General features: G+C 60.8%; 2 protein-coding genes across 3 annotated transcripts in view; one reads left to right on the top strand and one right to left on the bottom strand.

Moving 5' to 3' along the window:
• Positions 1 to 26363, top strand: part of LOC309648221 (zinc finger and SCAN domain-containing protein 5B-like) — a 163310-nt gene that overhangs the window by 83897 nt on the left and 53050 nt on the right. The window lies entirely within an intron of this gene.
• ZNF787 (zinc finger protein 787) lies at positions 1049 to 25260 on the bottom strand. 2 transcript variants are annotated; one of them, XM_082436679.1, is made up of 3 exons: positions 25091 to 25260; positions 10816 to 10904; positions 1049 to 2851 (listed from the first exon to the last, which is right to left on the bottom strand). In XM_082436679.1, the coding sequence occupies exons 2-3, from the start codon at positions 10892 to 10894 to the stop codon at positions 1779 to 1781; spliced, it is 1152 nt and encodes a 383-aa protein (XP_082292805.1). In that variant the 5' UTR covers positions 10895 to 10904; positions 25091 to 25260; the 3' UTR covers positions 1049 to 1778. The 2 variants fall into 2 exon arrangements, with proteins under 2 accessions (XP_082292805.1, XP_082292806.1); XM_082436680.1 differs by lacking the exon at positions 25091 to 25260 and adding an exon at positions 9396 to 9493 and having other exon boundaries at positions 10816 to 10857.

Genomic DNA, 26363 nt, shown 5'->3' with positions numbered 1-26363 from the left:
GCACCAGGGGGAGATTCAGGGCTCAAGGTAGAAGAAACCCCCGTTCCTCCTTCAGCTCCCCTTCTGCTGGTAAACTCCTCTCTCTTTCTGCGGAGGTAAAAGGAACGTTGAGTCCAGCCGTGGCGTTTGGCCAGGCTGGAAATACTCCCTGAAGATCCCGGGGACGTGGTCCCCAGGACTCCAGCTGAGGGTCCCAGGACACTGGAATTGGCATCAGAGGGCCCCACCCTGAGGACTGACCTGCTAGCAGTCCTCACGTCCCAGGACTGCTGCAATGGTGCTGCAGGACCAGGTCCATCTGGCAAGTAGCACAGCGCCTAGAACACAAGAAGCACCAGAAAGCAACTGCCCACCCTTGTCTTCCCGCCAGCCCCCTGGCCGGCTCCTCCAGTGGGGCCATGGGGGCAGGCAGGTACCCGCTCACCCACCAGAGTCCATCTCCCGCCTCTAGGATAGTTTTGTCGCTAGGAAGCAGTGGCAGGCCAGGGACACTTCCAGCTTCCTCTGCAGTGACATGTGACCCCGTGACTATCCCCTGCTCCCCCGATGGGATCTGAGCAGGGGGACACAGGTGCAACACCCAGGCCAAGTCTTCCAAGAAGCTGGATGCAGGAAGGGGCTGCAGGGGCTGGGGGAGGACACCCAGACGGGAGCATGGGCTCGTTTACTGCGTGGGGGGGAGGCTGCCCTCCCCTGTGAGGTGAGGCACGGCCTGTGCAACTCCCACCTGCGCCTCCGGACGGTGGGATTCCTTTCAAAAGCAGCAGTGGGCGGGCCTTACTCTGAACAAACGCCCCAGTTACTCACAGGCCTGCCCATCCTCCAGCCTGGATACTTGACAGCCACTCTGCTGGGGCCCAGAACCCGCTGCCGGTGACCTGGCCGGTCACTCTTCCAGGACAACCGCCCAGTCTGCACCCGGGCGCGAGCGCGGGCCGAGCTGGCAGCCTCTCTCCACTGGCCTGGCCCGTGGCCAGTGCCCCCTCAGCAGCAACTGCCCGGTGCGGAGCCCTTCGTTTACCCGAACTCAAGAACCACGCACAGCAGGGACAATTGGATAGTGCGATTTATTGCCCCCCGCACCCCTCCTCCAACCGTGCCCAGGCCCGGGATGAGACGGGAACCCATTTTCTGCGGGGTGCGCCTGGGACAGCGGCTAGTTCCGCTCCAGCACTTCTCTGCTACCCCAGATCCAGGAGGGGGAGGAAGGACTAGGGCGAGGAAAAAGGATGGGACCCGCGAAGGAGAAGAGAGAAAATAATAGGTAGGCGGGGTCAGGAAGGGGATATGATTATAAAGAAAATTCTAAAGGGAAAAGGACCCCTCTTTCCCTTCCCTCTCTGGGGCCCCTCCGAATGGAAAGGTCTCAATGCTCGCCATCATAACACCCCCCGTTGGTGGGGGAAGAGAAAGAGGGAAAATGGTCTTTCGCTCGTGGGTTTTGTCATATCTTGGTCTCTCTAGTTCTCACACAACGTCTTGATTCGGGCTCGGCCGAGAACCTACAAGCATCAGGCCAGGCCGAGGGCCGGGAACCTACAAGCATCAGGCCAGGCCGAGGGCCGGGCGCGGGGAAGGGCCGGGCGGCCCGGTGGGCGTCCCCAGCGCCCCGCCTCAGGCCCGCCGCACCTCTCGGGCCGCACAGGCCGCGGGAGGGGAGGGGATAGAGCGCGCTGCCGGTCCGGGGCAGCCCTCTGTCCGTTTCTCCCCGGGTCTCTGGGTCCTGCGCCGTCGTCCCCGCCAAGCCCGAGGGGCCCTGCCCCCCCGGGCCCCCGCCCCTACCGGCCCTCCCCGCCGCGGCACTCGCTGCACCGGCCGCCCGCCGCCTCGTCGTCGTCATCGTCGTCGTCCTCCCCGCCTGCCCGGTAGTAGCTCTGTCCGCAGCGGCTGCAGACGGAGGGCGCGCCCACGGCGTGGACCTTCTTGTGTCTCCGCAGCGCCGCGCCCTGCACGAAGCCCTCGCCGCACTCCACGCAGATGTGCGCGGGCTCCTCGCCCCCCGCCGCCCCGAGCCCGTCCCCGTGCTGGGCGCGCTGGTGGGCCAGGAGCCCGGCCCCGTGCCCGAAGCCCTTCCCGCACTCCACGCACACGTACGGCTTGGGGGCCGGGGCGCGCCGCGAGCGGGGTCCCGGCGCCTTGGTCCCCGTGCCTGCCATGGCTGCGGCCGCCGCGGCCCCCTCGCCCGGCGCGCCCACCACGATGATGCCCTCGCCGTCGCCCACCGGGATGGCGATCTCGCCGTCCGCCGCCGCCGCCTCCTCGGGTGCCTTGGCCCGGCGCACGCTGGCCGCCAGCACCTTGGCCGCCACGCCAGGCCCCGACAGCTCCGGGTGCAGGCGCAGGTGGCGCGCCAGGCTCTTGGGCTGGCTGAAGCCGCGGCCGCAGCGCGGGCACACGAAGGGCTTGAGGCCGCTGTGCGAGCGCCGGTGCTTAGCCAGGCTCTTGCTCTGCGTGAAGCTGCGGCCGCAGTCGGGGCAGGCGTAGGGCTTCTCGCCCGTGTGGATGCGCTGGTGCTGCATGAGGTTGGAGCTCCAGCTGAAGCGCTTGCCGCACTCGGAGCAGGCGTAGGGCTTCTCGCCCGTGTGGATGCGCCGGTGCTGCACCAGGTGCGAGCTCTGCGAGAAGGTCTTGCCGCAGTCGCTGCAGGCGTTGGGCCGCTCGCCCGTGTGCGTGCGCTGGTGCCGCGTCAGCTTGGACCAGTGGCTGAAGCTCTTGCCGCACTCATTGCAGATGTAGGGGGCGGGCGGCCGCGGCCGGGGCGGGGGACCAGCCGGGGGCGCCGACTGGGGCGGGGACAGCTTGGTTGGGGGCCAGCTGGGGACGTCGTCGTCATCCATGATGAGGATGTCCACTGGAAGGCAAGAGGGGTGAGGAGGGAGTCAGCCCACGTGCGAGGGCGGCCTGCGGCCCCTCCACCTGCTGCTCTGCGTGCCCCCGGGAACCTCGCTCACTCGTGCGCCCTCCCAGGCTTCCCTGTAACGGGGGCGGTGGCAGAACCTCCCTCAGAGGGCGACTGGGCCCTGCCGGTGCGGAGCCCTCCTCACGGACCTGGCCCTGGGCAGACGTCCCTCCCATCAGTCCCCTTCCCCTCACCCCTCCTAGTGTCTGTCCTCAGGGCATCGAACACGCCCTGGCATTTTACTGAACATTCATTACCCATCCCTTAGGACTTTTCCTTCCTTCACGGCCGTTTCCCCCGCATCTAGAACAATGCCCGGGGCTTAGTAGGGACGCCAGAAATGTCTGCTAAAGGAAACAACAGAAACCAACGGGGGTAAGGGATGGAGGTCTAGGGAAGGCTCCTAGTAAAGAATGCCTCCCGAAGCCCAGGCCTCAGGCTGGGGGCCAGCAGAGCGCGGCCCTGCCAGACTGGAAGGCAGCCGCAGCGCCGTTTCCACCTTTGCCCAGGGACAAGGGCTTGCAGCACCCTGCGGGTGTACAAGCGGGAAATGATGGTGTCACATCTGGGCTCTCGGAAGACAGTCCTGGCTGCGGGTGGAGAAGAGAGAAGAGGAAGGGGTCACCAGACTGGTTAATGGGATCACAGGCCAGCACGGAAGTCCTGACCCTCCATTAACTGGGAGTGCAACCTCCAAACACTGCAGCCTCTATTACAGACTTCCTCACCCTGGTCCCTGGGTTTGTGGGTACTGTATGCCCAGTGCAAACAATAAAGGAGCGTGGGGCCTTGGTCCTGGCGTCTGCAAACTGAGGACACCACCACGGGCCGTCTGCCCAACAAAGCCTCTAATACAGTTGCGCCCCGCCTGGCCTGAGCGGCCGGCCTCCCGGGAGAGATGAGAGCCTGCCCCCTCCCCGCAGCCTGCCCAGCTCTACGAGACTGTTCTGTGTGCACCCTTGGCGACATTTGCCTTCCCCGTCCGGCTTGGGCCTGAGTTACAGAATGGAGGTGGGGCAGGTGCTCAAGCCCGGACTCCTGCCTGGGCTCCGGCCTCGCTCCCTGGGGCACGGCCCCGCCCCCTGATCACAGCCCCGCCCGCCCGCCTCTGGCCCCGCCCCCGGCCCCCGCCCCCAGGCGCACCGCGAAGGTGTCTTTCAAAGGTGAATCCCATTATAACCTACTGAACATTGTTTTCCCTCCCCCTCTCACTAGCCTGCAAGCCCATAAGGACAGCAGCCGGATCCCTGTGTTCCAGCACCTGGCCGGGAACAAAGCGCTCCAACTGCCCTGGAAGATGAACCACCGCCCAAGGCTACACGGCCTGGGAGCGGCAAAGCAGTATCTGCACGGGTAGTCCGGGTCCCAAGACCGCCTGCACAGGAAAGGGCACTGGGACATAGAATCATATATGGAGCAGGAAAAAAAAAAAATCCAGGTAGGAAGTCTGGGCCGGGTGGGGGCCGCTTTTCAAGAGATGACACGGGACCCACTTTGGTGTCAACATAAATCAAGAAGTGGCATCATGGGGATTCCCTGGCCGTCCAGTGGTTAGGACTCCATGCTTTCACTGCCATGGGCCCCAGTTCGATCCCTGGTTAGGGAACTAATATCCCGCAAGCCACCAGGCACAGCCAAAAAAAAAGAAAAAGAAAAAGAAATAGAGTCATAAGCCCATTATGTGGAGATATTCGAGAATAAAAAACTGAACCTTGGGGAGCTGTCTGCCTCTGAGCAGTGTGTCCGGGCAGCAGGGGTGGGCTGGGCTGGGCTGGGCTGGAAAGGAGACTTGCTCTTTGCGGGAATTGAGCCGCACCACCTGACCCATCGCAAGTATTCTGTACTCCTTTGATTGAAATAAACGTCTTGTTTTCAAAGTTGTCAAGAAAGTTTAACGATACACCACCTGACTCAGCGATGAAGAGTATTTACAATCACGATGACAGGAACTGAACACAGCCCATCTGAACTTGTGAAACACCTGTAACTCAATCCTGGGCCCTGGATGCGGGTGGGGGCGGGAGGGGTGGCGAGGGGCCGACCACCCGTCCAGGTCCAGAAACGGGGAAAGAAGGCCCGAGAAGCCGGCTGGGCAGTGAGGTGCGTGCCGCGGGCGCAGGCTTTCGCTGTAGCCTTGGGCTACGTGACTCTTCTCTCGCTGCTGCGTTCCATTTACCCCACACACTACTTTTTAAGCAGGTGTTAAGCTGTTAAATGGAAGAGGGTCTAATCACTTGGGGAGGCGGGGTTCTCTCTCAACCTTCGGATTCCTGGTCCCCCCGCGAGTGGGTGCAGGGACCAGCGCTTTCCAAGCAGCGGGCGGCTCTCACGCACACCAGAGTCTGAGTCTGCACCCCTCCGGGTCAGGCTGGAAGTCAGCGGCTTCCCTCTGGGCCACCCTCCTCATGGGGCAACTTCCCTGCCGCACAAACGTCATCTTCAAAAGGATGCAAGAACTCCCGGAAAGAGGAGAGGACGGTGACCAGCACAAAGGGCTCACTCAATAAAAAGGACAGAAATGACGAGCGATCGCCATTCCCGGAAGGGAAGGGGAGGGGGTGGCCCAGGCCCCAGGTCCCGTCATCCCACAGCAACTGTCACTGTCCTTCTCTCGCTGAAGGGGGGCTCAGCTCCGGCTCCTGTGCTCTGGGCCCAGGCGGGGGTGGGGGGGGGGTGTCCTGCCGCCCACGCAGCTTCCCGCCCCAGAGTGGATCCTCCTGAGCAGACCTTCTGGGGAAGCGCAGGACCTGCGGCTTTACCAGATGTTAACCTTTTCCCCTAAAACACACGACGTGCAGAGCCCGCAAACGGAATGCAGAGCTGACCACAATCAATGCAGAAAGACAAATGCCCCGTCAAGATACAGGTCTGGGCCACCCACCGGGAGCCCCTCCGTGCCCTGCCCAAGCTCACCCCCTCTCAACCCCAAATATAACCACCATCCTGACCTGTGCAGTAATCGTTCCCTTGCATGTCTGCACAGCTGTCACCCAAGCGCAACATCCCAGACACTACAGTTTGGTCTGTTACTTTTTACTTCAGTATGTCTATGTCTTTAAGTCTCCTGTAAGACACGACTTCCCCCATCTCTTGCTCTTCCTTACGATTTTCCTTTTGAAGAACCGGAGCCCTACAGCCGGTTGCACCCTTGCTGACAGCATGCTCCCAGCCCCCTGCATCTGCTGCCAGTTCGCAGCTGGCTCACCCAGCCGCGCCGGCCCCTGAAGTCATTCTGAAGGTGCAATCCTGTTCTTTCACTGAAGGCACCCGATATCTCATGTTTCTCTTTCTGTGATATCAAGGGCCACCGATGCTCAACGCTTAGGTCTGCTGATCCGTCAAGGGGTGCAAAATGGGGCTGTCCTGTGGTTTCTCCTGCGTTTAGGAGCTGGAATTGTTTTTAGAGACTCTACATCATCTGTTGGTTGGTACCCAGTGGTAAATTTCATGTGGTTGTGGCAGGATGAATCTCATTTCCCCTTACCTGCCCAGTTTTCCAGGTTACGAACTGGTTCCCTACCATCCTCCAAGGTAACCATGTAGTCTTTCCTTTCTTAACATCATTAGGAGATCACGGATTTAAATACATCTGGTGGGCTGCACCGCCTGCCATCTTCAGTGCGTGGGAGCCTCAAGTGAGCTCCGAGTCCTTTGGACGGGACCCAGGTGGTCTTTGACAGATTCTCTGCCATCCAGTCTAACAAGGGGCTACAGGTTCATCCATACTTCCCACCCCAGACCGGCAACCGGCCGTTTCTCCAAGGGACTCTGGTTTCTTTTGGTGGGAAACAGTTTCAAAACCAAAATGTGGAAATGATCTTTGCTTTTTCTTTTTTTTTTTAAGATAAAACTCCTGTGACTTCTAACTGATACTTCCCATACAAATTCAGGCCAAAAGGCTTCTATGCAGTCTTTTCTGGGATATCTGCATCTCTGGTCCTCACTAGGGGAGGAGAGGACTTGACTAGCCTGTAACTGCTTATTTGCTGAACCCGCATCACACAGCTTCAAGATAAGCATTCTAACTTGGTTAGAATCACCACCGCCACTGGCAAGTACCATTCCTGAGAAATCAGGTGAACTATTCCTGTTCCCCTCACTTATTTCACAGCCAGACCTCCACCGCCTGAGCCCTCGTTGAGCCTGCCCTGGCTCACCGCCCATCTCTCTAGCCACGGTGGCTGCCCGAGGCTCACTTGCCCGCAGATTCCTCGGGAAGGCCCCACGAGAACCCTATTTGCTCAGCTCCTGCTGGTTGAGGCCATCTGCGCCCTTCAAACGTGGAAGTCAGTTTTCCTGAATATGATCCTTGGCTCTACCTTTTCTTCCCCTGAGAATCATAAATATTACTCCATTTTCTCCTGGCACAAAGCATTGCTGACAAAGTCTGACAGCAATCCCATCTACTTTGCCTTGTAAGTCATTTGCTCTTTTTGCCTAGATGCCCCAAAGGATTTGCTTCTTCCTTTAAAGCCCAGTGACTTGAATAGAATATGTCTTGTTCATCCGAGTTGATATTCTCAGATCTGTGATTTGCTCCTTCAATACCTAACTTTTACATTTCAGGAATGTTTTCTGGACTCGTAGTTTTTACCATTATCTGCCTTTGGATTTCTTCTTCAAAGGGCTTTCTTTACCTAACTTCAGTACCTGGTTTTTTTTTTTTACTCTGCCTTAATCTTTACTCATTTCTTTTTGATTTTAAAATGTCCCTCTTTTTCACCTTCAATTTTCCTTAAGGAGCAATGTGTTATTTTTATTCAGTCTCGAATTCCTCCTACTTCATTTTGAAGTTAATTTGACTCCATTTCTAATTCTCTGCTGAGCTCTGCCCCCTGCGCGGAGCTGCTCTGCTCTTGCACTCCCAGGGGCCGCCACCTCCTGGCCTCTCTGAAGGATCCTGACCTGCCTGCAGGTGGATCTCTGACCACCCTCCCCGTCTGTGGAGATACTATCTGCCCCTCTTCTTTTTTATTCTAATAGCTTCCTGGGGGGTGGGAGCAAGAGCACCGAACTCAACATTTTCCAGTTTCGCTCATTTTTGTGGTCAGTTTCCCTGAACTTCTGGGACGCTACGTTCTGGACAGCGTTTCTGGCTCCTCAGGGCTCCCTCTTCCGAGTGCAGGGTTCCCTGCTCTGCGGCCACCCCTGATTTTATCTGGACCTTCCCTTCTCCCTTGTGGCCAATGACAGGGGTCCCACTCGATCCTGAACCCCCTCCCGGTGGGCTCTGCTCTGCGTGGGTCCTGCCCGGGCAGGGCACTTTACCTGGGTAAAGGAAGCCATGGGCCCCAGCGGCCCCGCGCTCCCCACTCCTGGTCTGGACAGAACCCCTCCAACTTCAGTTGCTGGCCTCAGTGTGACCACCCCAAAGTCCTCCAGTGAACTCCCGAGGGCTACCTGGGGCGTCCTCCCCTCCCGCCCCTGCTAACACCACGCTGGCCTGGCTGCTGGCGTGTCCCCATCCAGCTGTATTTTGGAGCTTTGCACCTAAGGTGTGCTGCCAGTGTGACCAGGGAACATGGGTTTTGCCCACAGGCAGTTGCTGTGTTTTTACGTGGGTCTGCTGTCATCCGGCTCAGACGTGGCATTTGCGGTGAGCTCTGCGGGGTAATTCTGGAGGGCACTGAGACGTGAGAGGCGGGCCTGACAGCGGGAGGCTGGGACCCTGTCCCTGGTGGGTGATTTCCAACACACCCGCTGAAGACTCTTTCCCGCCTCAGAATTGGGATGTCTCTTTATTATTCACTTTTGGACGGCTTCTCTGTCTGAACACCCTGTAGCTAAGGCCCCAGGCCGAGGCAGGACAGCTCTCGCACCTGCGGGCGGTGGGCCGGGGTCAGTGCGCCAGTGAGGCGGCGCAACGGACTCTGGCTGCAGCCTACGGACAGTCCAGGCCCCCAGCCCCCTTCCACGGGCCCCCGGCTGCCTCACCCTGGGCGGTGGCCCGGCCTCTCCCCGCCCAGCACCCTCTGGTCAGCACCCCGAGCTCGAAGGGAGAGGAGCCCATGAGAGGGCCTGCCCGAGGTGGCTGGCCTCGAGCTCGGGGCACACAGGCAGCGCTCACAGCCCTGCTCACGGACCCCTCATCCCGACGCACCAGGGAGACAGCCGACGGGGGCTGCCGCCAGGCCGAGGCTGCAGCTCCTGCGTCCAGACATCAGCCGGGGGGGCCTCAGGGCAGGGGTCCGCCACTGTCCCCCCACAGGAAGCTGCCACAGAGGCAGGACCCAACAGGGCAGGCCCAGAGCCAGGGGACGCGCGGCAGCGTGGAGGCAGTCAGGCCACACGGCTTACAAGCTGAGCGAAGGGGTGCCACGCGGCTGGGGGCACCACACGGGGAGGGGCCGGAGCAGACTTGCAACAGACTCCAGTGGGGGGCTGGGTCGGGGACAGCAGGCCGGACAAAGGGGATACGAGAACCCACTTGTGCTTTGTAGAGGTTTCCTCAAGAGAATGAGTTAGTGGACGGGGTGTAAAATTAAAACCACCTTACTTCAAGGCAAACATGCATTTTGGAGACAGCTGGGGACACCTTCACACACTGGGCAACGCTTCGTCAGGTGAGATGAGCGTTTGTTATTGCTGGAGAATCTGTAGGTGAAATGATACAATATCTAGGATTTTCTTTAAAATTCTCCAGAAGAAAAAGCAGGCACAAACGGGAAAAGACCGCAAAGTACTGCTCACCGCTAAGGCTAGGCAGTGGGAAGTGCAATCACCACACTATCGACGTTGGAAATTTCCAGCATGAAACAGACTGTAAAATTAATTCTAAAAATGCTAAAAGACAGGGAAAGGAGGAAGGGGCAGGCCCGGCAGCATGAAACGGGGAAGGATGGGCCGTGCGCCCTCCTGCTGGGTGGTGGAGGGTCTGTGCCCCACGCGCCATGTGCCCTGAAATCTGTTTCCTCCTGTGTAACCACGGCTGCCCGGAGCCAGCCCAAGGAGCTTCCCTCACCCCTCAGTGGATCTTAGAACTAGATCAGGCGAAGGGGCTCGAGTGCTTTACGCAATCTATCCCCAGCCCGCCCAGGCCCTCGTAACCTCTCTTGGACGACTACGACACGCTGGCACCGGGATCACGACCTCAGAGCCTGTTCTATAAATAACGTGGTCGCGCCCATTCACTTCCACGCTGCAGGGGCACAAGGCCTACAAAGCCGAAAACACCTCCCCTCTGGCCCCTCGCAGCAAGAAATGCTGGCTGACCCCGTCCAAGACGCACGAGGACGTGATGCCCGCACGAAGACGCATCAAAAGCAGCATGAAAAAGAGCTCATACTTTATTTCTCAGGTGCCCTGCATGAAAGCCCCTGGAAACGGGGAGCACATCTTCACCAGAGGGCAAGGGGTGAGGCCGTGAAGAGGCCAGCGGGGCCAGGTGGGGTCTCAGCAAGCAAAGCCTAATCCCCGAGGGCTCCAAGATGAGTTCTATTCAACCCCAAAAACGCTTTGTCAAACAAAACATGTGGCCAATATTTAAAAAGTGGCAGATAAAACCCAGAAAGATACAAGCCCCATAAGAACCCAGACACCCAGCTGCCCCCCAGGATGGTCACTGGCCCTGCTCTGCGAGCCTGCCGCTCCCCGCACTTCACAGTTTGTCCCCAGCTCTCCACGTCCTGGCCCACTGGTACGTGGGCCTGCCACCCTGGTCTAAAGAGCATCCCGCCCGGGGGGACCGAGGGGCCACCTGGAAACGGTGCCGAGCACCAGCGAGGGGAGAGGGCAGCCCCCAGGGGCTCCCAGCTGGGAGGGAACTCGGAGACCCCACACAGGCCCAGGAGGCGGCCTGGCCGAGCCCCCGGAGGATGGTGAGCCCCGAGCCACGGGAGGGGAAGGGGAGACAAAGGAGCGAGGGTCCAGGGAAGGGCGAGGGACCAGCTGGGAAGAACTCCCCAAGGCCGCCTCACCTGGGTTCTCATGGCTGGCCATCTGCTGGTCCTCGGAATCCAACGGCCCCGGAGACCACGCCTCTTCCCGCAGCTCCATGTCTGGGTCCCTGTTAGAAGGGGACAAGACGGAGGACAGAGTTTACAGGACGCCAGACTGCACGGAGGGCCCCGGGGTGGGGGGACAGGTGCTGTGTGGGCTCTGAGCGCCCGGCTCAGGCCCAGCACACAGGAGGTGCATGGCAGCGGGGACCTAAGGGCCGAGGGTGAGACGGCCCTCTGCTCCCCCACTGGACAGGGGGCCGGCCCGAGGCCACACGCAACCTGGGTGAGGAGGAAGTGCTCCGGCTGCGACCCCCGGCCGGGGCTACCATCCCAGCTCCACCGCTGACCAGCTGGGGCCGGGGCAAGAGACCCCCTCCACCCCCAGCTCGGTTTCCTCACCAGGAAGATGGAGGACGGCCCGACACATGGGCCGTGAAGTCTACACGAGACAAGTACAGACGGAGCTCTCACCCCAAGCAAGGGAACCCTAAATCCACTCCAGGCCAGGGTCCATCCCACCAATCAAGGCCAGAAGGGCTCCCCTGCCAGGCCCATCCTAAGGTCTCTCCCTGCACCAGGATGAGGTGAACCCCACTGAGACGTGACAGTGTGTGACAGGGAGACAGGTGACGCGGGCACTGAGCGTCTGAGCAGCTCACAGTCTGAGGTCTGCTTCCAGACATGGGCCAGCCAAGCAAGACTCCACACCAGGCCTGGACACGGCGATGATGGACCCTCCAGGGACCTGCACGGGAGGAGCGCCGGCCGCTCTGGTCCCCGCCCCTGGCCACCACTCGCCCTAACCCTGGACGTTTCTTATGAATGGCATCACACAGCACGTGGCCTCTGGCATCTGGCTTCTCTCGCTGAGTGGCACGCTCTCAAGGCTCACCCATGGAGCAGCGTGTCAAAATTTCCTTCCTTTTCACGGCTGAGTAATGCTCCCCTGCAGGGACAGACCACGTGTTGTGTGTTTCTCTGTTCTTTGGGTGACAGGCAGAGCCTGGGTGTTTCCCCTTTGGCTACAGTGAGCACAGCTGCTGTGGACACAGGCGTGCGCGTCCTTCACATACTTGTGTGGCCTGCCTCCAGAGCCCACACTTCCACTCCCCGCCGCTGCCCGCGGCAATGCCACGTGGCAGAGCCTGGCCCTTGGGGCGCACGGCTCAGCCTTCCTCCCCTTCCCGCTCTGGCCCCTGCAGGGTGGGCAGGGCAGGAGCTGCCAGGCCTGGGCTCCAGGCTGCGCAGAGGTGCGGGGCCGGCAGGGGTCTGCTGCGTCTTGGACTCAGTGTGCAGGGCGGGGAGGCGTGGGCAGGCACCCAGCCCCGGGCAGCGGAGCCTGGTACTGGGGCCACGGCATTCCGGTCCCCTCTGAGCCCTGCTCCTTGGTGTGACATCCCTCCCCAGCAGGACGTTGGCAGGCAGGCAGGACTTCTGACAAGAAGGGGCACACCGACTGGGACCCGGGGCGGCGCCTCGGCTCCTCCTCTCGTGTTCAGGCCCCTTCAGGTCCAAACCAAGGCCCGTCTGTCTGCATGCACGCAGCTCAGAGAACCTCTCCCCACACGGTCCTTCTGTCCCCCATTCCAGTTGGGGGAACTGGCATCTGGGAACGGGGCCATCCAGCCCCAAGCATCACACACCCTGGCACAACAAGCCTGACCCATTTCTCTTGAATCCCCCCAGTAACAAGGGGCTCACCACCATCCAGGCACTGAAAGGAGCCCGTTCCATGGCCCGCCCCTCAGTAACCTCTGCTGACATCTGCCGGGAGCTCAAAGAACCGGCCTGTTTAGTTAAGGAATAAACACACGCGGCTGTGCGGAGGGAGTCGCTCACAAGCCCCCAGGCACTGTTCTCAGTGGTTGATGCAACCCTCTGGGCAGGTGTGACCGTCACCCCCAGGCGTGAGGATACCGAGGCAGGGGCGGCAGAGCCGGAACGTGAAGGCAGACCGTCCCGGCTCCAAGTCTGTGCCCAGAACCAGCGGAGCTGCCGCTCAGGGTCTGGGCCTGGCTCTCCCGAGCGCTCACTCGCGGAGTCCTGAGACCAGGAGACGGGCAGTTAACCGGAGAGGCCAGGAGGGAAGGCGGGCCTGGGTCCCCCAGTCAGACGCAGCCCTGCATTAACCTGCGCCCACGCGCCCCACGTGACCACCACCCCCAGGCCAGGGCACAGAGGTGGAGGCGCCCAGGAGCAGAGGAGGGACGCAGGCCGCGTGGCTCACCCGCTCCGCCGTCCTGACGCTCAACAAATGGTCACAAGGACTCTAAGAGCAGCGGCGCAATCCAAGGGCAAGACAAGCCAGGAGACCAGGGAGGAAGAGGCCCCTCATAGGGGCCTGTCGGGGCCTGGGCCACCTCTGGGCGGGGCTGCCCAAGCACCCCCCGGACCCAGCAGTGAGCAGACCGTCGGGACGCGAAGAGGGGGACACCCTCCAAGCACGCGAGAATTGCCGAAATCTGACGGGAAGGTGGGAGCCTGAACCTGGCAGCTCACGGGAATGGAGCCAGTGGCGGGAGGTGAGGCCGGTGGTGAGGCGGACAAGCTCTGGTTGGAGGCCACGGCGGGGGCCGGGCGGCCCCATCAGGAGGCCCAGGGCCCTGGAGGCACCTGTGGGAGTGAGCATGCAGAGTGGGGAGCGGACAGGAGGGGGTCCCCAAGAAAACGCACAGAGGATTCCCTGAGCCAGTTCTCGTGCCCTGCACGTCATCACAACCCCTGCCTGCTGCACGGCCCTCGGCCCAGCCCCAGCCTCTCCCTCTGCACAGCGGGGCGGGGAGGGGTCGATGACAAAACCAAGGCAGCTTCCGCCACCGTATCTGAGCCCATCTGCATCTGGGCCTGACAAGAAAATAAGGCTAAGGCAGGAGTGTTAGCGGCTCCACAGGCTGGGGGTGTGCTGTGCGCATCTCCCGAGACACTGATGTAATTAACCCTCTTCTCCCCACCTGTCCCAGCCAAGCCCCTCCCCCACTGGAGAACACTGTGGTAAACAGGCTGCGGCCCCTGCCTCATGGGGAGGTCCCTGCCAGTCCAGCACACAGAAAACCAATGAGCACAGGAAAGAAAAGGTGACTTCAGACAATGCAAGTGCCACGACACACACAGAGGGGCTGGGAGGGGCCGCTCCCCAGGGAGGGGGCCCCAGGAGCAGGCCTGAACAAGCAGCGTGGAGGGAGAGGGATGCAGGCAGCAGGGACAGTGGGTGCAAAGGCCCGGGGGCAGCAAGGAGGCTGCAAGGAAGGGCGGGCAGATTCTCCTACAGGGCCTGGAAGGCCAGGCGGAGGCCTGGGGAACCGTGTGAAATGCAGGGTCTCTCCAAGGGGGAGCACCATGACAACACCTGTTTCACAGACGGGGAGACTGAGGCTCACGGACGTCGCAGGGCCAGATCCCGGGTCCCTTGCAACAGCAGCAGGGAGCGCCTGGACAGCAGCCAGGAGTTACTGAGCGCTGGTGGTGCGGGACTTAGGGCTGCGGCGACTCCCAGGACCCTGGCAGCCAGGGGACAAGGGAGGACACTGCCCTGCCTCCCTCCACCCAGGCCCACGGCCTCGCTGCAGGCCACGGGGCGGGGGATGTACCCGGCCTGCAGGGCCCTGCCAAGACCCCCCGGGGGCCCCACGACAGCGCCAGGCACAGACGTGCTGCCAACGGGTGGGTGACAGCCCGATAAACAGAGCAGAGGCTTGAGGGACGGAACGCAGTGCACCCCAAATCCGACCCCCACGACCACCCCCCTTCTAGGACCCACTGCAGGAAGTGGTGAGACCCACACCGGAAGGACAGACTGGTCCTCGGACCCATCGGGCCCCAGCCCCTAGCGGGCCGAGAGCCGGGTACGACACGCACGAGCCGGGTGGCGAGGGCCCCGTCAGGTGATGCCGCTGCGGAGCTCACGGCCCCTGCCCGGGGAAGCCCACTTCCTAAGCTAATCTGCGGGGAAAACCCAAACCTCGGAAACTGTTTCCTGCAGGGAAGAAAAAAGTCTGCCACAGCAAGATTTAGAACAGGGTAAGAACCGGAAAGAACCCGCCAGCCCCGTGGTGGGAGAAAGTGTAACAAGTAGATCACAGACCATGGGAAGCAGGTCTACGGAGATCTCACAGGCTCCGAAACAACACTGTAAAGTGGCCGCCCCCCCCCGCCCCCCCAGCCAGTAACAGGAAGAGCCATCTTAACATTTTCTTCTCCTTTACCTTCATCTTCTCAATTTTTTTTACACTAATGGGTAATTACTTGTGTAACAAGGGGAAAAGACTAAAAGTTGGCTTTTTTCTGATGACCACAAGGACTATGTATCACAACAAGGAAATCAGGGGGTGCCGGGGATAGAGAACTGCGCGGGCCCTCAGATCACAGGGAAACGTGACAACTGCTCGGCTGGCGGGCGTGCCAGTCAGGGCAGCCGCTGTGAAGAGCCTGGCAGGTCCTGATAATGATGAAGCCACCGTGTGACCCCAGGATCCCACTCCTAAGTGTTATTCACAGCAGTGCTGTGCGTGGCAGCCAACAAGGGGTGACAACGCCAAGGCCCGGGGAAGCAGCCAGCACACAAGGCCACGCAGAGCACGGCTCCGGGATGTGAACCGTCCGGGCCGAGATAAGCGGCTGCCAGCCTGGGGGTGGGATGGGGAGGGACCGCGCACTGGCACGGGGTTTTTTTGGAGTGATGAAAATGTTCTGGAATCAGACAGTGGTGATGGTTGCACAACTCTGTGAGTATATTAAAAACCACTAAATCGTACACTTTACGAGGGCAAACTTTCCAACGTGTGACTTATATCTCAATTAAAAAGTTAAAAGACCTAACAATTCGCATGGGGCCCTCTGATTCAAACCCCGGCAACAAAAGAAACACATAAGAGAAAGAAAAGGAAGAGAGGCCAAGGGCTCGGGGGCTGCGGAGGTGGCACGGACAGAGGCCGCTCCTCTGTGGCTTCTGGGTCAAAACTCGTTTGCCAGGCGGTTATCATGTGCTGCCACTGGAACAATCGTGTCTAAGTCAATAAAGCAGGGACTTCCCGGCCTCGAGCGTCCACCTCAGGCCAGCTTCCTGCAGCGACAAGGCCTGGGCTGGCCTCCATCCTCCCTCCAGGGAACCCACAGGCTCTGGGGGAAGGGACGGAGGACAGGGAGGTGTCGGGCGGCCAGCCCTGCACCAGAGATTTCCCTGCAGCCAGAGGTGCTGACTGAGCACCGGGAGCCACGCTGCCCAGAACAAGGCAGTGAGGGAACCAACACCCCGATTTCCACGGTGGGAAGAGCCGGCAGGGAAGTGAGGCTGGCCATGGAGGGGAACGGGCTGCTCTTGAACCAGGACGTGAGATGCAGAACTTCCACCCTGATAGGCTGCTTTGCCACGCTGATGACCCCGAGTTCAGGGCAGTCAGAAAACAGCAGGTTCAAGAAGGACGCTCTGAACCCACCTTCTCCCCTGAAAGCAGGAGGTACGTGAAAGTGCCCTCCCGGCACCAGGAAGAAACATCCCGAGAGAGATGTGCTAAAATGACCTCCCTTCCTGCGTCCCCCCGGGTCCCGCGGTTACTCCCCACCACGGCACCTGCTCACCCTGGTGTATGAGAAGCACTCCGGCGATTTTCTCGTGAGGGCTCCCAAGCTCACAGAAATAAAATTCGTATGCTTCTCTCCTGTTAATCCGCCTTAGTCAGTCCAGCCAGAAGCCCTAGGAGGGCAGAGGAAAATCTTATGCCCCCTACAGACTGCAAAAGGCCCCTCCATGGGCCAGACTGGAGCCAAGATGGGATACGTAAGGGAGGATCCGCACACAATGACCCTCCTGGAAGCTGCCCTCCAACAAAGAACGGTTCTCACGGGGTTTAAATGGTCACATGTTAACTGGTATGTAGGTGTCAACATATACCCTCAACATCGCCTCTTGGTCTGTAAGCCCTCAAACGTTTACTCTCTGGCTTGTTACGGAGAGTTTGCCAACCCAGATGCAAAGGAACGAGGGATGCCAGGATTTAGGGGAAAGCGTCCCAGGCCGAGCAGACACACAGCAAAGGCCTGGCGGGGACAGGATAGGTGGGCCTGAGGGAGGCTGAGCCTGGGATGGCGGAATGGAGGGCGGGAAGGGGCAGGTGGGGTGCCTGCAGGGGCCACAGCAGGGCTGCCAGTGGTGAGGGAGCCCCGCGCATGGGGGTCAATACTCTGTGGTCGCCGCCCTGAGACTACTGCTAATCTTACCTCGGGATCCGTGTTTCGCACAGGAAGTCCTACGGGGGCCTGGGCAGGAGCCAGGCCTGCACCCCCGAGGGCAACCCTGTACCTGGGGGAGCGCGACACGAAATACCAAATTAAAAACACCCTGACAGGCTGAGAGACCTCGGAAGAAAAGGAAAAGCTTTTTTCTTGCTTTTTGCCCAAGGGACTCACCTCTTCATTTCATGCCAGGCCCTGAAAACGACAGAGCCAGCCCTGCCCCAGGGTAGCAAATGAGGCACTAGAGGCAGAGGGGCCAGAGCAGGGCCGTGCAGGCCCAGCCACGCGTCTGCATGGTACTCCAGACACGGCAGGAAGCCCTGATCGGGCAGAACTTTACTACGAGGACCTCGAAAGATGCAGCTTTTCTCGCTGACTCCTGGGGGGTCAGCAGGGGCTCCCACTGGCGCTGCTGGTCAGGGGTGCCTGGCGCAGGGCACACCTGGGGACTCGGGGACAGTCTGCTCTGCATTTCGGTTTCAGCCCTGAGCAGAGGGAGGTTACACCACCTACCAGGGAGACTGAAAACCAGACACGGGGTGAGAACACCCCGGGCATCTCCTCTGTCTCCGCGGAAAAGGCCCCGGCGGCGGTGCTGCCCTGGCTCCCGGCACGGAGGCTGGAGCCTGGTGCCTCGGCCACTCCGCTCTGTGACCCTGCACATACGGCTCATCCTCTCTGGGCCTCGGCTGCCGCCCCCGTGCAACAGGGACCAGCAGGTACCCCTGGAGCTGAGTGAGAGGCTCAGGAAGCGCGCGCCGGGGGACCAGCGATCCTGGTGGAGAGCCGCGGGCCTTCACTAAACCGGCATACCCAGGTCCCCCTGCCCCGTCCAGCCAGCCACTCGTGCACTCATCCACTCGAGCAGCAGCTGGGGCCTCTTGCCCTGATCCGGGGGTTGGGGTCCTGCCCCAGGGCCTCCGAGGGCAGCGGGGGAAGCTGCAGCCCCTTCCCGTGCAGAGCTGAGGGCCTCGGCAGCCCCTACGCCAGCTGCTCTCAGGACCTGGGCGGCTCCCTGGGGGAGAAGGGGCAATTCCCGCAGCCAGCCTGGCTGTGGACTCTGATGGCTCCGGAGGCCGAAAGCGGTGGGTCCTACCCTCCCCCGACCCCCCAAACGCTCAACAGTACCGGCCCAGCCTCACCCTGCTCGGACCCCCGCTCTGCAGGACCCCCGCTCTGCAGAGACGAAGACACGCCCCCGCTGGGGCCTTGAGCGATTCAATTAGCGCGCGAGCTGACGAGGCCCCGCTGGCTATGAAGTGCAAGACAAATTATCGTTATTATTGTTGTTATTAGATCCCGCCCACCTCCTCTGGATGCCTGCCCACCAATTACCCTGCTCTTTCTTCTGCTGCCAATCTCACCTCGCCCTCCTCCCCCAGCTCTGCTCGCCGGCTCCCCCTCCCCTGCCTGCCATCCTCACCACCCTCCTCTCCCAACGCCCATTCCCGGGGGCCGGCACTCCTGCCCAACGCCCCTCCAGAGTCCACTCCCCACAGCACGGACCAATTCATCTTTTCAAGGCACTCAGTTCAAATAAGCAACAAAAAACGGGCAAAGGATCAGAAGAGAGATTTCTCCAAAGACAGCATGCTGGTAAGTACGTGAAAAGATGCTCAACATCATCAGCCCTCAGGGAAACGCTCATCAAAACCACAGAGAGACCCCACTGTACACCCACTGGGACGGACATAATAAAAACAGAAAACACAAGTGTTGGCGAGGGTGTGGAGAAGTTGGAACCCTCGTGCACTGCTGCTGAGACTGTGAAATGGTGCAGCCACTGTGGAAAAGAGATCAGCAGCTCCGCAAAAGGTTAAACACAGAATTACAGTATAATCCAGCAACTCCACTTCTGGCCACGTACCCAAGAGAAATGAAAAGACGTCCGCCCCAAAATGTATACACACGTGTTCACAGAAGCATAAATCACAACAGCCAGAAAGTGGAGACAACCCAAACCCCCAACACCGGGTGAATGGACGCACAAACGTGGTCCATCTGTAGCTGGAGTATTACTCAGCCAGGAAAAGGAAGCACTGACCAGTGCCGCATCACAGATGGACCTCGGCAGACACAGACCACGTGGTGTGTGATTCCACTCACGTGAAAAGTCCAGGACAGGCAAATCCAGTCAGAACACAGACCAGTGGTTCTCAGAGGCTCCGGGCTGGGGGACGGGAGTGGGTACACAGCCTTTTCGGGGATGATGAGAAAGTCCTAAAATCAGCGTGGTGATGGTTGCACATCCCTGTGAATACGTTAACTGTATACTTTAAGTGAACTGTACAACATGGGAATTACATCACAATAAAACTGTTACTTTTTTTTTTTAAGGTAGCTCAGTTCACATCACTCCCCTGCCCGAACCACCTCCAACACGTGCCCGCTGCACTCAGTCCAAAATCCAGGCTCCTCCGCAGGTCCCGCAGGGCCCCGTCGGCCCCAGTCACCCTTGCAAACTCACTTCCTCCTCCAGCCCCTCACTCCCACCTCCCGCCCAGGCCTCCTCTTTCCCTCCAGAGGGCCCGGCCCAGTCCTCCACCTGCCTGGTCCCTTCTCACCTTGCAAGGCTCTGCTCAAATGTCAAATCCCTAGCCCAACAAGCCCCACCCACATCCCAGCGCAGGGCCGACTTCCCTCCGTGGCCACCACCACCCACCACAGTTTGGGATGGCCCTCCTCATCTCCGGCGTCCGCTCCTGCACACGCCAGCTCCCTGCAGGCGAGTGGGCTGGAGCTCTCAGCCCACTGACTCAACAGGGCCGCCTCGGACCCTCAGCCCCTCTTCGGCCCTCCCTGGATGGTAGGTGCCCCCCAGTACCCCCAGGGCTGCAGGCACACCCCTCCATCTCCCATCCAGTTCCTTCCTCACTTCCCTTTTCTGGGGGCGTCTTCACCCCTCACTACAGGCCTGAAGACCCGGTCTGTTCCCTCCTCTGTATCTGCCTGGGCCACCCGGGCCCCCAAGGTGGTCCGAGGGCCCTCCCCACATCAGACCTGTGGTTTGAATGTTGGGGGAATGTCTCTGTGATGCCATCAGGATCTTCTACCCCTTTTTTGGTGGCAACTGTCCGTGTTTCCTCCATGGATTGACCACTTAGATGTTTTCTGTCTGGTCTGGGGCCAGCTGGGCAGACCACTCTTCCCTACAAGGATTCCAGCATGTTTAGACACACAGGGTTGAGCGAGGCCCTTAGGCTCCCGCTCCAGTTTCCTTCTGCCTCTCTGCTTCCTCCCCCTTTCCTTCAATTAGGCTGCCTCCTGGTAAGTCTATTACACTGCTTTATTTCTCCCACCTGGTCTCTCTCAGGTCCTTTGAAGCCCTCCCCAGGGGCCGAGCAGGGCCGAGCTGGCTCAGAAAAGAGTGAGCTCAGGGTAGACACGCACAGCCCCAGTCACCACTCCCCACCTGCTCCACGAGAGACAGAAGTTTCTGGAACTCCTAGAATCCTGACCTACTGTTACGGCCGCAGGCCCACCCAGGAGTAGTGGGGAGCACTGCAGCCTCTGCCCCGTCCCAGCCACCGGCCACCACCCAGCGTTTCTAGAGCTTCCGAAACATTCGTGACCACTCCTGATTCTCAAATGTTGGTGAGTGACTGAAAATTGTTTAAACAAACAAAATACTCATCAGGACAAAAACAAAAAAACAAAAAACAGAACTGCACCTACGGGGCATCTCATGTTCTGTCAGCCCTCAATCAGGCCAACGGGCCAGACTCCCCATCCTCCGGGTGAGCGTGGGCTCTCCCAACCTGGCCATCTGCGCGATCTGCCCGGTGCTTCCTTCCACCTTGCCCACCCGCCTTCCCCCTGTAGGTCTGCTACCAGAGCCCAGCAAAAACAGCACCTCCCCCGGAAACCCTTCCCAGACTTCGCCCTTCCCTCAGTTCAGCTGTCCCCTCTTATCAAATAAGACCAGCTCGCAGGACTTCCCTGGTGGCGCAGTGGTTAAGAATCTGCCTGCCACTGCAGGGGACACAGGTTCAAGCCCTGGTCCGGGAAGATCCCACATGCCGCGGAGCAACTAAGCCTGTGTGTGACAACTACTGAACCTGCACTCTAGAGCCCGCGAGCCACAACTACTGAGCCCATGTGGCACAACTACTGAAGCCCGTGTGCCTAGAGCCCGTGCTCTGCAACAAGAGAAGCCGCCACAATGAGAAGCCCGCGCACCACAACGAAGAGTAACCTCCGCTCACCGCAACTAGAGAAAGCCTGCGTGCAGCAACAAAGACCCAATGCAGCCAAAAATAAATAATTAATTAATTTAAAAAAAAAAAAAAAAAAGGCCAGCTCGCATTCATCAAGCACAGGCTCCACACTGCAGACTGCGCACAGGGCGCAGGAGGAACGTAATCTTGACCCCCACACCACCAAGAGACGAGAGGCCGTCCTCTCTGGGCAGGAGGGCAGGCTGCCAGGGTCGGGATCAGCCTCACCACCCACCAGCCTAGGGCAGGTGCTTCACCCCGTGCCTCCTCTTCGTGGGCTTGGCGTCAAGATCAAACGAGATGACGCGCTCCACAAGGAGCCAGGCGCCCAGTACCGCCTAGTAAGTGTGAACCAGGAGTCTAAAGCCCAGTTCAGACAAGTTCACTGGCTGACCCAACGCCACAGAGCCACAGGGCAGGAGGGCCAAGATGAAACCAGTGGGCCAGACTCCAAGGCACTTCTTCCCCTTCCACCGAGGACAGGGGCACCTGCTCCCCTTATTTCCACGATTACAGACGCGGCCTACGTCCCTGGGAGGATCTCCCCGGCCGGCTCACCCCTGCGTGTCCCCCACGCAGCCCCGGGGGACTGCGGCCTCCCGGCAGACCCTGCACACAGAGCCCCAGGGAGCCACAACTTTCTGGCCGGCCTGACCCTGAGCCTCAAGGCTGGGGCCACGTCTGATGCGTCTCTGGGTCCCCAGCAACGTTCGTTACCAGGCTCCCCATTCGGCATGAGAGATGCCAGAGTTCTGCGAGCCCAGAGACCAGGCAGACAGAGCCAGGGAAAGCCCGCCAAGGCGGGCCCAGGAGCAGCCCAGGGCCCTCCCCACCAGCCCCTCACCCCAAGCTCAGCTGGCTGGCTGCGCAGTGGGGTGAGGCGACGGCTCTCTCTGCTCCTACGACAGGGCTGCTGACCCTACTAGCGTGACACCCGAACTCCCCCACCTGCCTCCTAGGCTAGTGAGGCCTCCTGACACCTGCGTCTCAGCATGCACTGCCCGGGTTCTCACCACCTGTGAAAGGCACACCTGAAATGAGGGGCTGGGTCTCAGAGTCCCCTGAGGCAGCGGCCCCGCCTGTACGAATCTTCACGATAGCTGCCCCACCGGAAGGGGATCCCCGAGTCCCCAAACCAACTACTGACACCTAAGAGACCTCCTTCAGAACAGCCTTTGTCTCCCCCAGGCCCCAAGCGTGGCCGAAAGAAAGAAGCTGACACAGGCGGCGGCATCATGGGAAAGGGCCAGGCTCGGGATTCACACAGACCCATGCTCCGGTGCTGCTGTGGCGCCTGGGGCTCAGTCCCCCCCAGAGTGGCATGACCACCCCATCCCAGGGCCTCCGAGGGCTCAGGACAGTGAGTACCGGGCACAGGGCCAGCCGCCTGCCTAGGGCTCAGCCAGAGTGTCGTCAGATCTGCAGTCTGTCTCCACCAGGAGGCCAGGGCCAGAGCTGAGTCCCTGGGGGCAGTGCCCGGCACGTGCCTCGGCAGGCAGGAGACCTCAAGCAGCACTGCGGGCCAGCCAGCCAGGGTTAGGGGGCCATGCGCCGCATCTGAGCACAGGTGCCCCGAGAGCTGCGTGCCCAGGAGTGACCACCAAAGAGCACAGGGCAGCCAGGCAGTCGCTGGAGGCCGTGGGGCACGATTACCTCTGCCTGCCCAGAACTCACCATCCTCCTCCCCGGAGTCCCAGAGTCCTCTTGGCCAATTCCCCTGTCTTTCAAGACTCGGAACACGCCATTTCCCCAGACATCCTTCCCTGACCAGAATGCCCTCCCTCTGGGTTCCTCTAGCTCCCAGGGCTATCCTGGCAAATTCCCGAGCTTCCGTGCACGTGCCTCCCCCGCAGGGCTCTGAGCTGCTCCAGGACAGGAAGTGCTGCCCAGCCGAGTGACCCTCCTCTCCCACCCCCCCCCGCAGAGCACTGCACCAGGACCACCGCTGTGTCCAAGGGCCCAGCACAGGGCGGGGCCTGGGCAGCAGCCTTGATGGACCAGGCTTATCCAGCGAACGGTCGACTGTGCTCTCCATCTTAAGGGACTGAGGAGGAAACTGAGCCTGGGAAAGGGGAAGTGGCATGTCCAAGGTCACAGGGCTGGAACAGACGGAGCCCGAGCCTGGCCTAGGAATGCCTGGCCCCAGAGGCCTGTCCACACGCTTTACACCCACTTCTATGAGATCTGCTTTGGCTCTAAAAGGAAAGCATTAAGAACTTTCCTGCCAAAATCAATACTATCATTATCATCCCTGTTTTACTCAGGTAGAAACTGAGAAATTACTTGTGCCGTAAGGTCACAAAGCTGATGAACGGTGAAGCTGGGACTTGAACCCAGGTCAGTCTGACCCCAGAGCCCTGGGCTAACACGCTGAAGTGCTGCTCCTGGGCCCGGCGTGGCGCTAAACCTTCCCTGTTCTCTAGCTCTGCTGGGTGGTGGTCAGACCTGGATGACTTCCAGGAGGAAAAGGGCTAATACAAGAGATAACATTAAAAGGAATCTGATCTCAATGTTCTCTGTGGCTGAGGCAGGAGGACCAAAGGAGGCTGCAGCAGAGACAGGTAGGTGAATGCCAGCTGCCATTTAGCCAAAGAGGCTTACAGTCTTAAGAGAGGAGATAAGCCAGGATCAACAGCAACTGTGCTTCCCCAGAAGCGAGGCCAGACCCAACTCCTAGCTGGATCCTCAGCACTGCCCAAGGCAGGGCCGGGCACCAGGAACCACATGGAAAACCCAAACCAAGTCAGTCCTTTCCTAAAACGCTGACTGCCCCTCTGGATTGGGCTGCGTGGGGTGTCTTCCCTGGCTCAGCCCCCTGGATGAGGACGGGGGCGGAGAGGGGAAGAGAGGGGAACGGACCTCTGTCCAGGTCTCTACCCGCTCCCTCAGGGATCTTGTTCATCTCCCTGTCCTTGGTGTCAAGCATCGGTAACGGCTCTGGAACAGCCTCTGTCCACACTCGCTGTGGCTCACTTTTCCGACTGATCACGCCATCCCAAGCTTGCCCGACCCCGCGGGACCGAGGGGCACTCATTTCCACGAACTGGGGTGTCCCCCTTTATGGCCGAGGCCGGGAGCTGGGGTTCAGGGGCGCGGTTCGGCGCCCGGGAGGCCTCGGGATGGCCATCGGGCCCGGCCACCGTCCTTGCCCTGCCCCGCGGGCCACGCGGTGCCTGACCTTGGCCCATCACTTCCCCTCTGGCGCACGCGCTTCCTGCCCGCCGCCCGCGCAGGGGCGAATGAATGAGCCTCCCGCCGGCCGGAATGCCCGTAATTATCGGCCGGATCAAAGGCCGCACGCAGCCCGCCCGGGGCGACAACGGGACCGGGTTCCTTTGAAAGGGGGAAGGAATGGGGGCAGGCCGGGGGCCACGACGGGCCCCCCGGGGCCGCCGTTTCCGGTCAGGCAGGCTGGGCCCGCGCGGCCTCCTCCCCCACCGGGGCCTCAACTTCCCCCGGGAGTCGCCACCGCTTCCGGCCACGACCGGCCGGGAAGGCTAGGGAGGACGCGTTCGCCCGAGCCTCCGGCCCGGCGCGCGCTCCCGCCTCGGGCGCGCTCCCGGGAGCGGCGCACGCGCACTCCCCAGGCGCGTTCCCCGCAGCCCCTCCCGGTGCCCCCGCCCCGCCCCGCGTCACCGGCCGCGCGCCCACTCACGCCCCCCCAGCGGCGCGCACGCGCACTCGCCCGCCCAGTCGCGCTCGCCTCCCGCCTCCCCGCCCGCCCCCCCGGCCGCAGCCCGGCGCCCTGAGGCGCGCGCCCACCCGGCCCCAGGCGCATGCCCCCCGCCCCCGCGCCCTCCCCTCACCTCCTCGGTCCCGGGGCCGCCGCGCCGCACTCCTCCTCCTCTCTCCTCCCTCGCGGATGGTGGCAGCGGCGGCAGCGGCGACTCAGACCCTGGGGTCAGGGGGACGGGCGCCCAGGCCGGAAGTGACCTTCCTGGCCGCTTCCGCCCGCGCCGCTCCCCCCTCCCCTTCCCACCCCACCTCCAGCCTCCACCCCGTCCTCGCCGCTCTAGGAAGGCGAGCCCGGCGACCCCCTAGCTGCCGCCCCCCCCAGCTCTATGGTGCGGAGCGGGCGCCCCAGGGAGGCACTTCCGGATGCGTCTAGGACAAGGGTCCTCCGTCCACGCTCTATGGCGCCGCGCTCTGAGGGGCTTCGGGCCCCGCCCCCTTCCAGGACAGGAGGCCCGGGCTCGGCCCGTTAGGCGGAGACTTCCGGGTGTCTAGGGAGGTGCCCCCCGCCCCCACGCCGGGCTCTCGCGCCTGCGCATTCGACTCCCGGCGCTAGCCCCGGACGGGAGGCGTCGGGGAGGACGGCAGCTAGGGCGGCTCATGCCACCCCTGGTCCTCCTGTCGTCTCTATCGTTGTAACCCCTTCCCTGCCGACGCCGCTCTCAGCGGCTGGAGCCCGCGTGCCCGGAGGGGTCACTCGTCTGCCACCCTGGTCCTTTCTTGACTGGACTGAGCGCTTCAGGCGCCGCCCGGCGTCGATGTCCATCTCTTGAGCCTGTGTTCTCCCTTGTAAAGTAGCATTGCGCGCCTGCCTCCGAGGGCTTTTAGATACATTAAGTCCTATTGAGTACCCAGTCCTGTTTTGCAGATACGAGGAACAGAGAGATCAAGGCTCTTGGCGAAAGTCACACAACCGAGGATGCAGAGCCTGGGCTCGAACCCGTGGAGTCTGGCTCCAAATTCTTGCATTGACCCGTGCCTGTGCAAAGTGCCTCCTGTCACAGAATATTTTTTTAAATTAATTTTTGCTGGAGTATAGTTGCTTTACAATGTTGTGTTAGTTTCTGCTGTACCGCAAAGTGAATCAACTATACGTATACATATATCCCCTCTTTTTTGGATATCCTTCCCATTTAGGTCACCACAGAGCATTGAGTAGAGTTCCCTGAGCTATACAGTAGGTTCTCGTTAGTTATCTATTTTATACATAGTATCAGTAGTGTATCTGTCACAGAATATTGATCATAGCAGCTAGGGATCCACCTCCCCTCTTGTGAGGAGGGCGCTTTGTAAGCTTAGTTAGCTGTTTCTGTTAGTAAATACATGCTTTTCAAATTCCTGTTTACA

Source organism: Balaenoptera physalus, assembly GCF_965194825.1.
Source record: "Balaenoptera physalus genome assembly, chromosome: 19".
Classification (NCBI taxonomy): Eukaryota; Metazoa; Chordata; class Mammalia; order Artiodactyla; family Balaenopteridae; genus Balaenoptera; species Balaenoptera physalus.
This window is presented reverse-complemented; position numbering and strand designations above follow the sequence as displayed.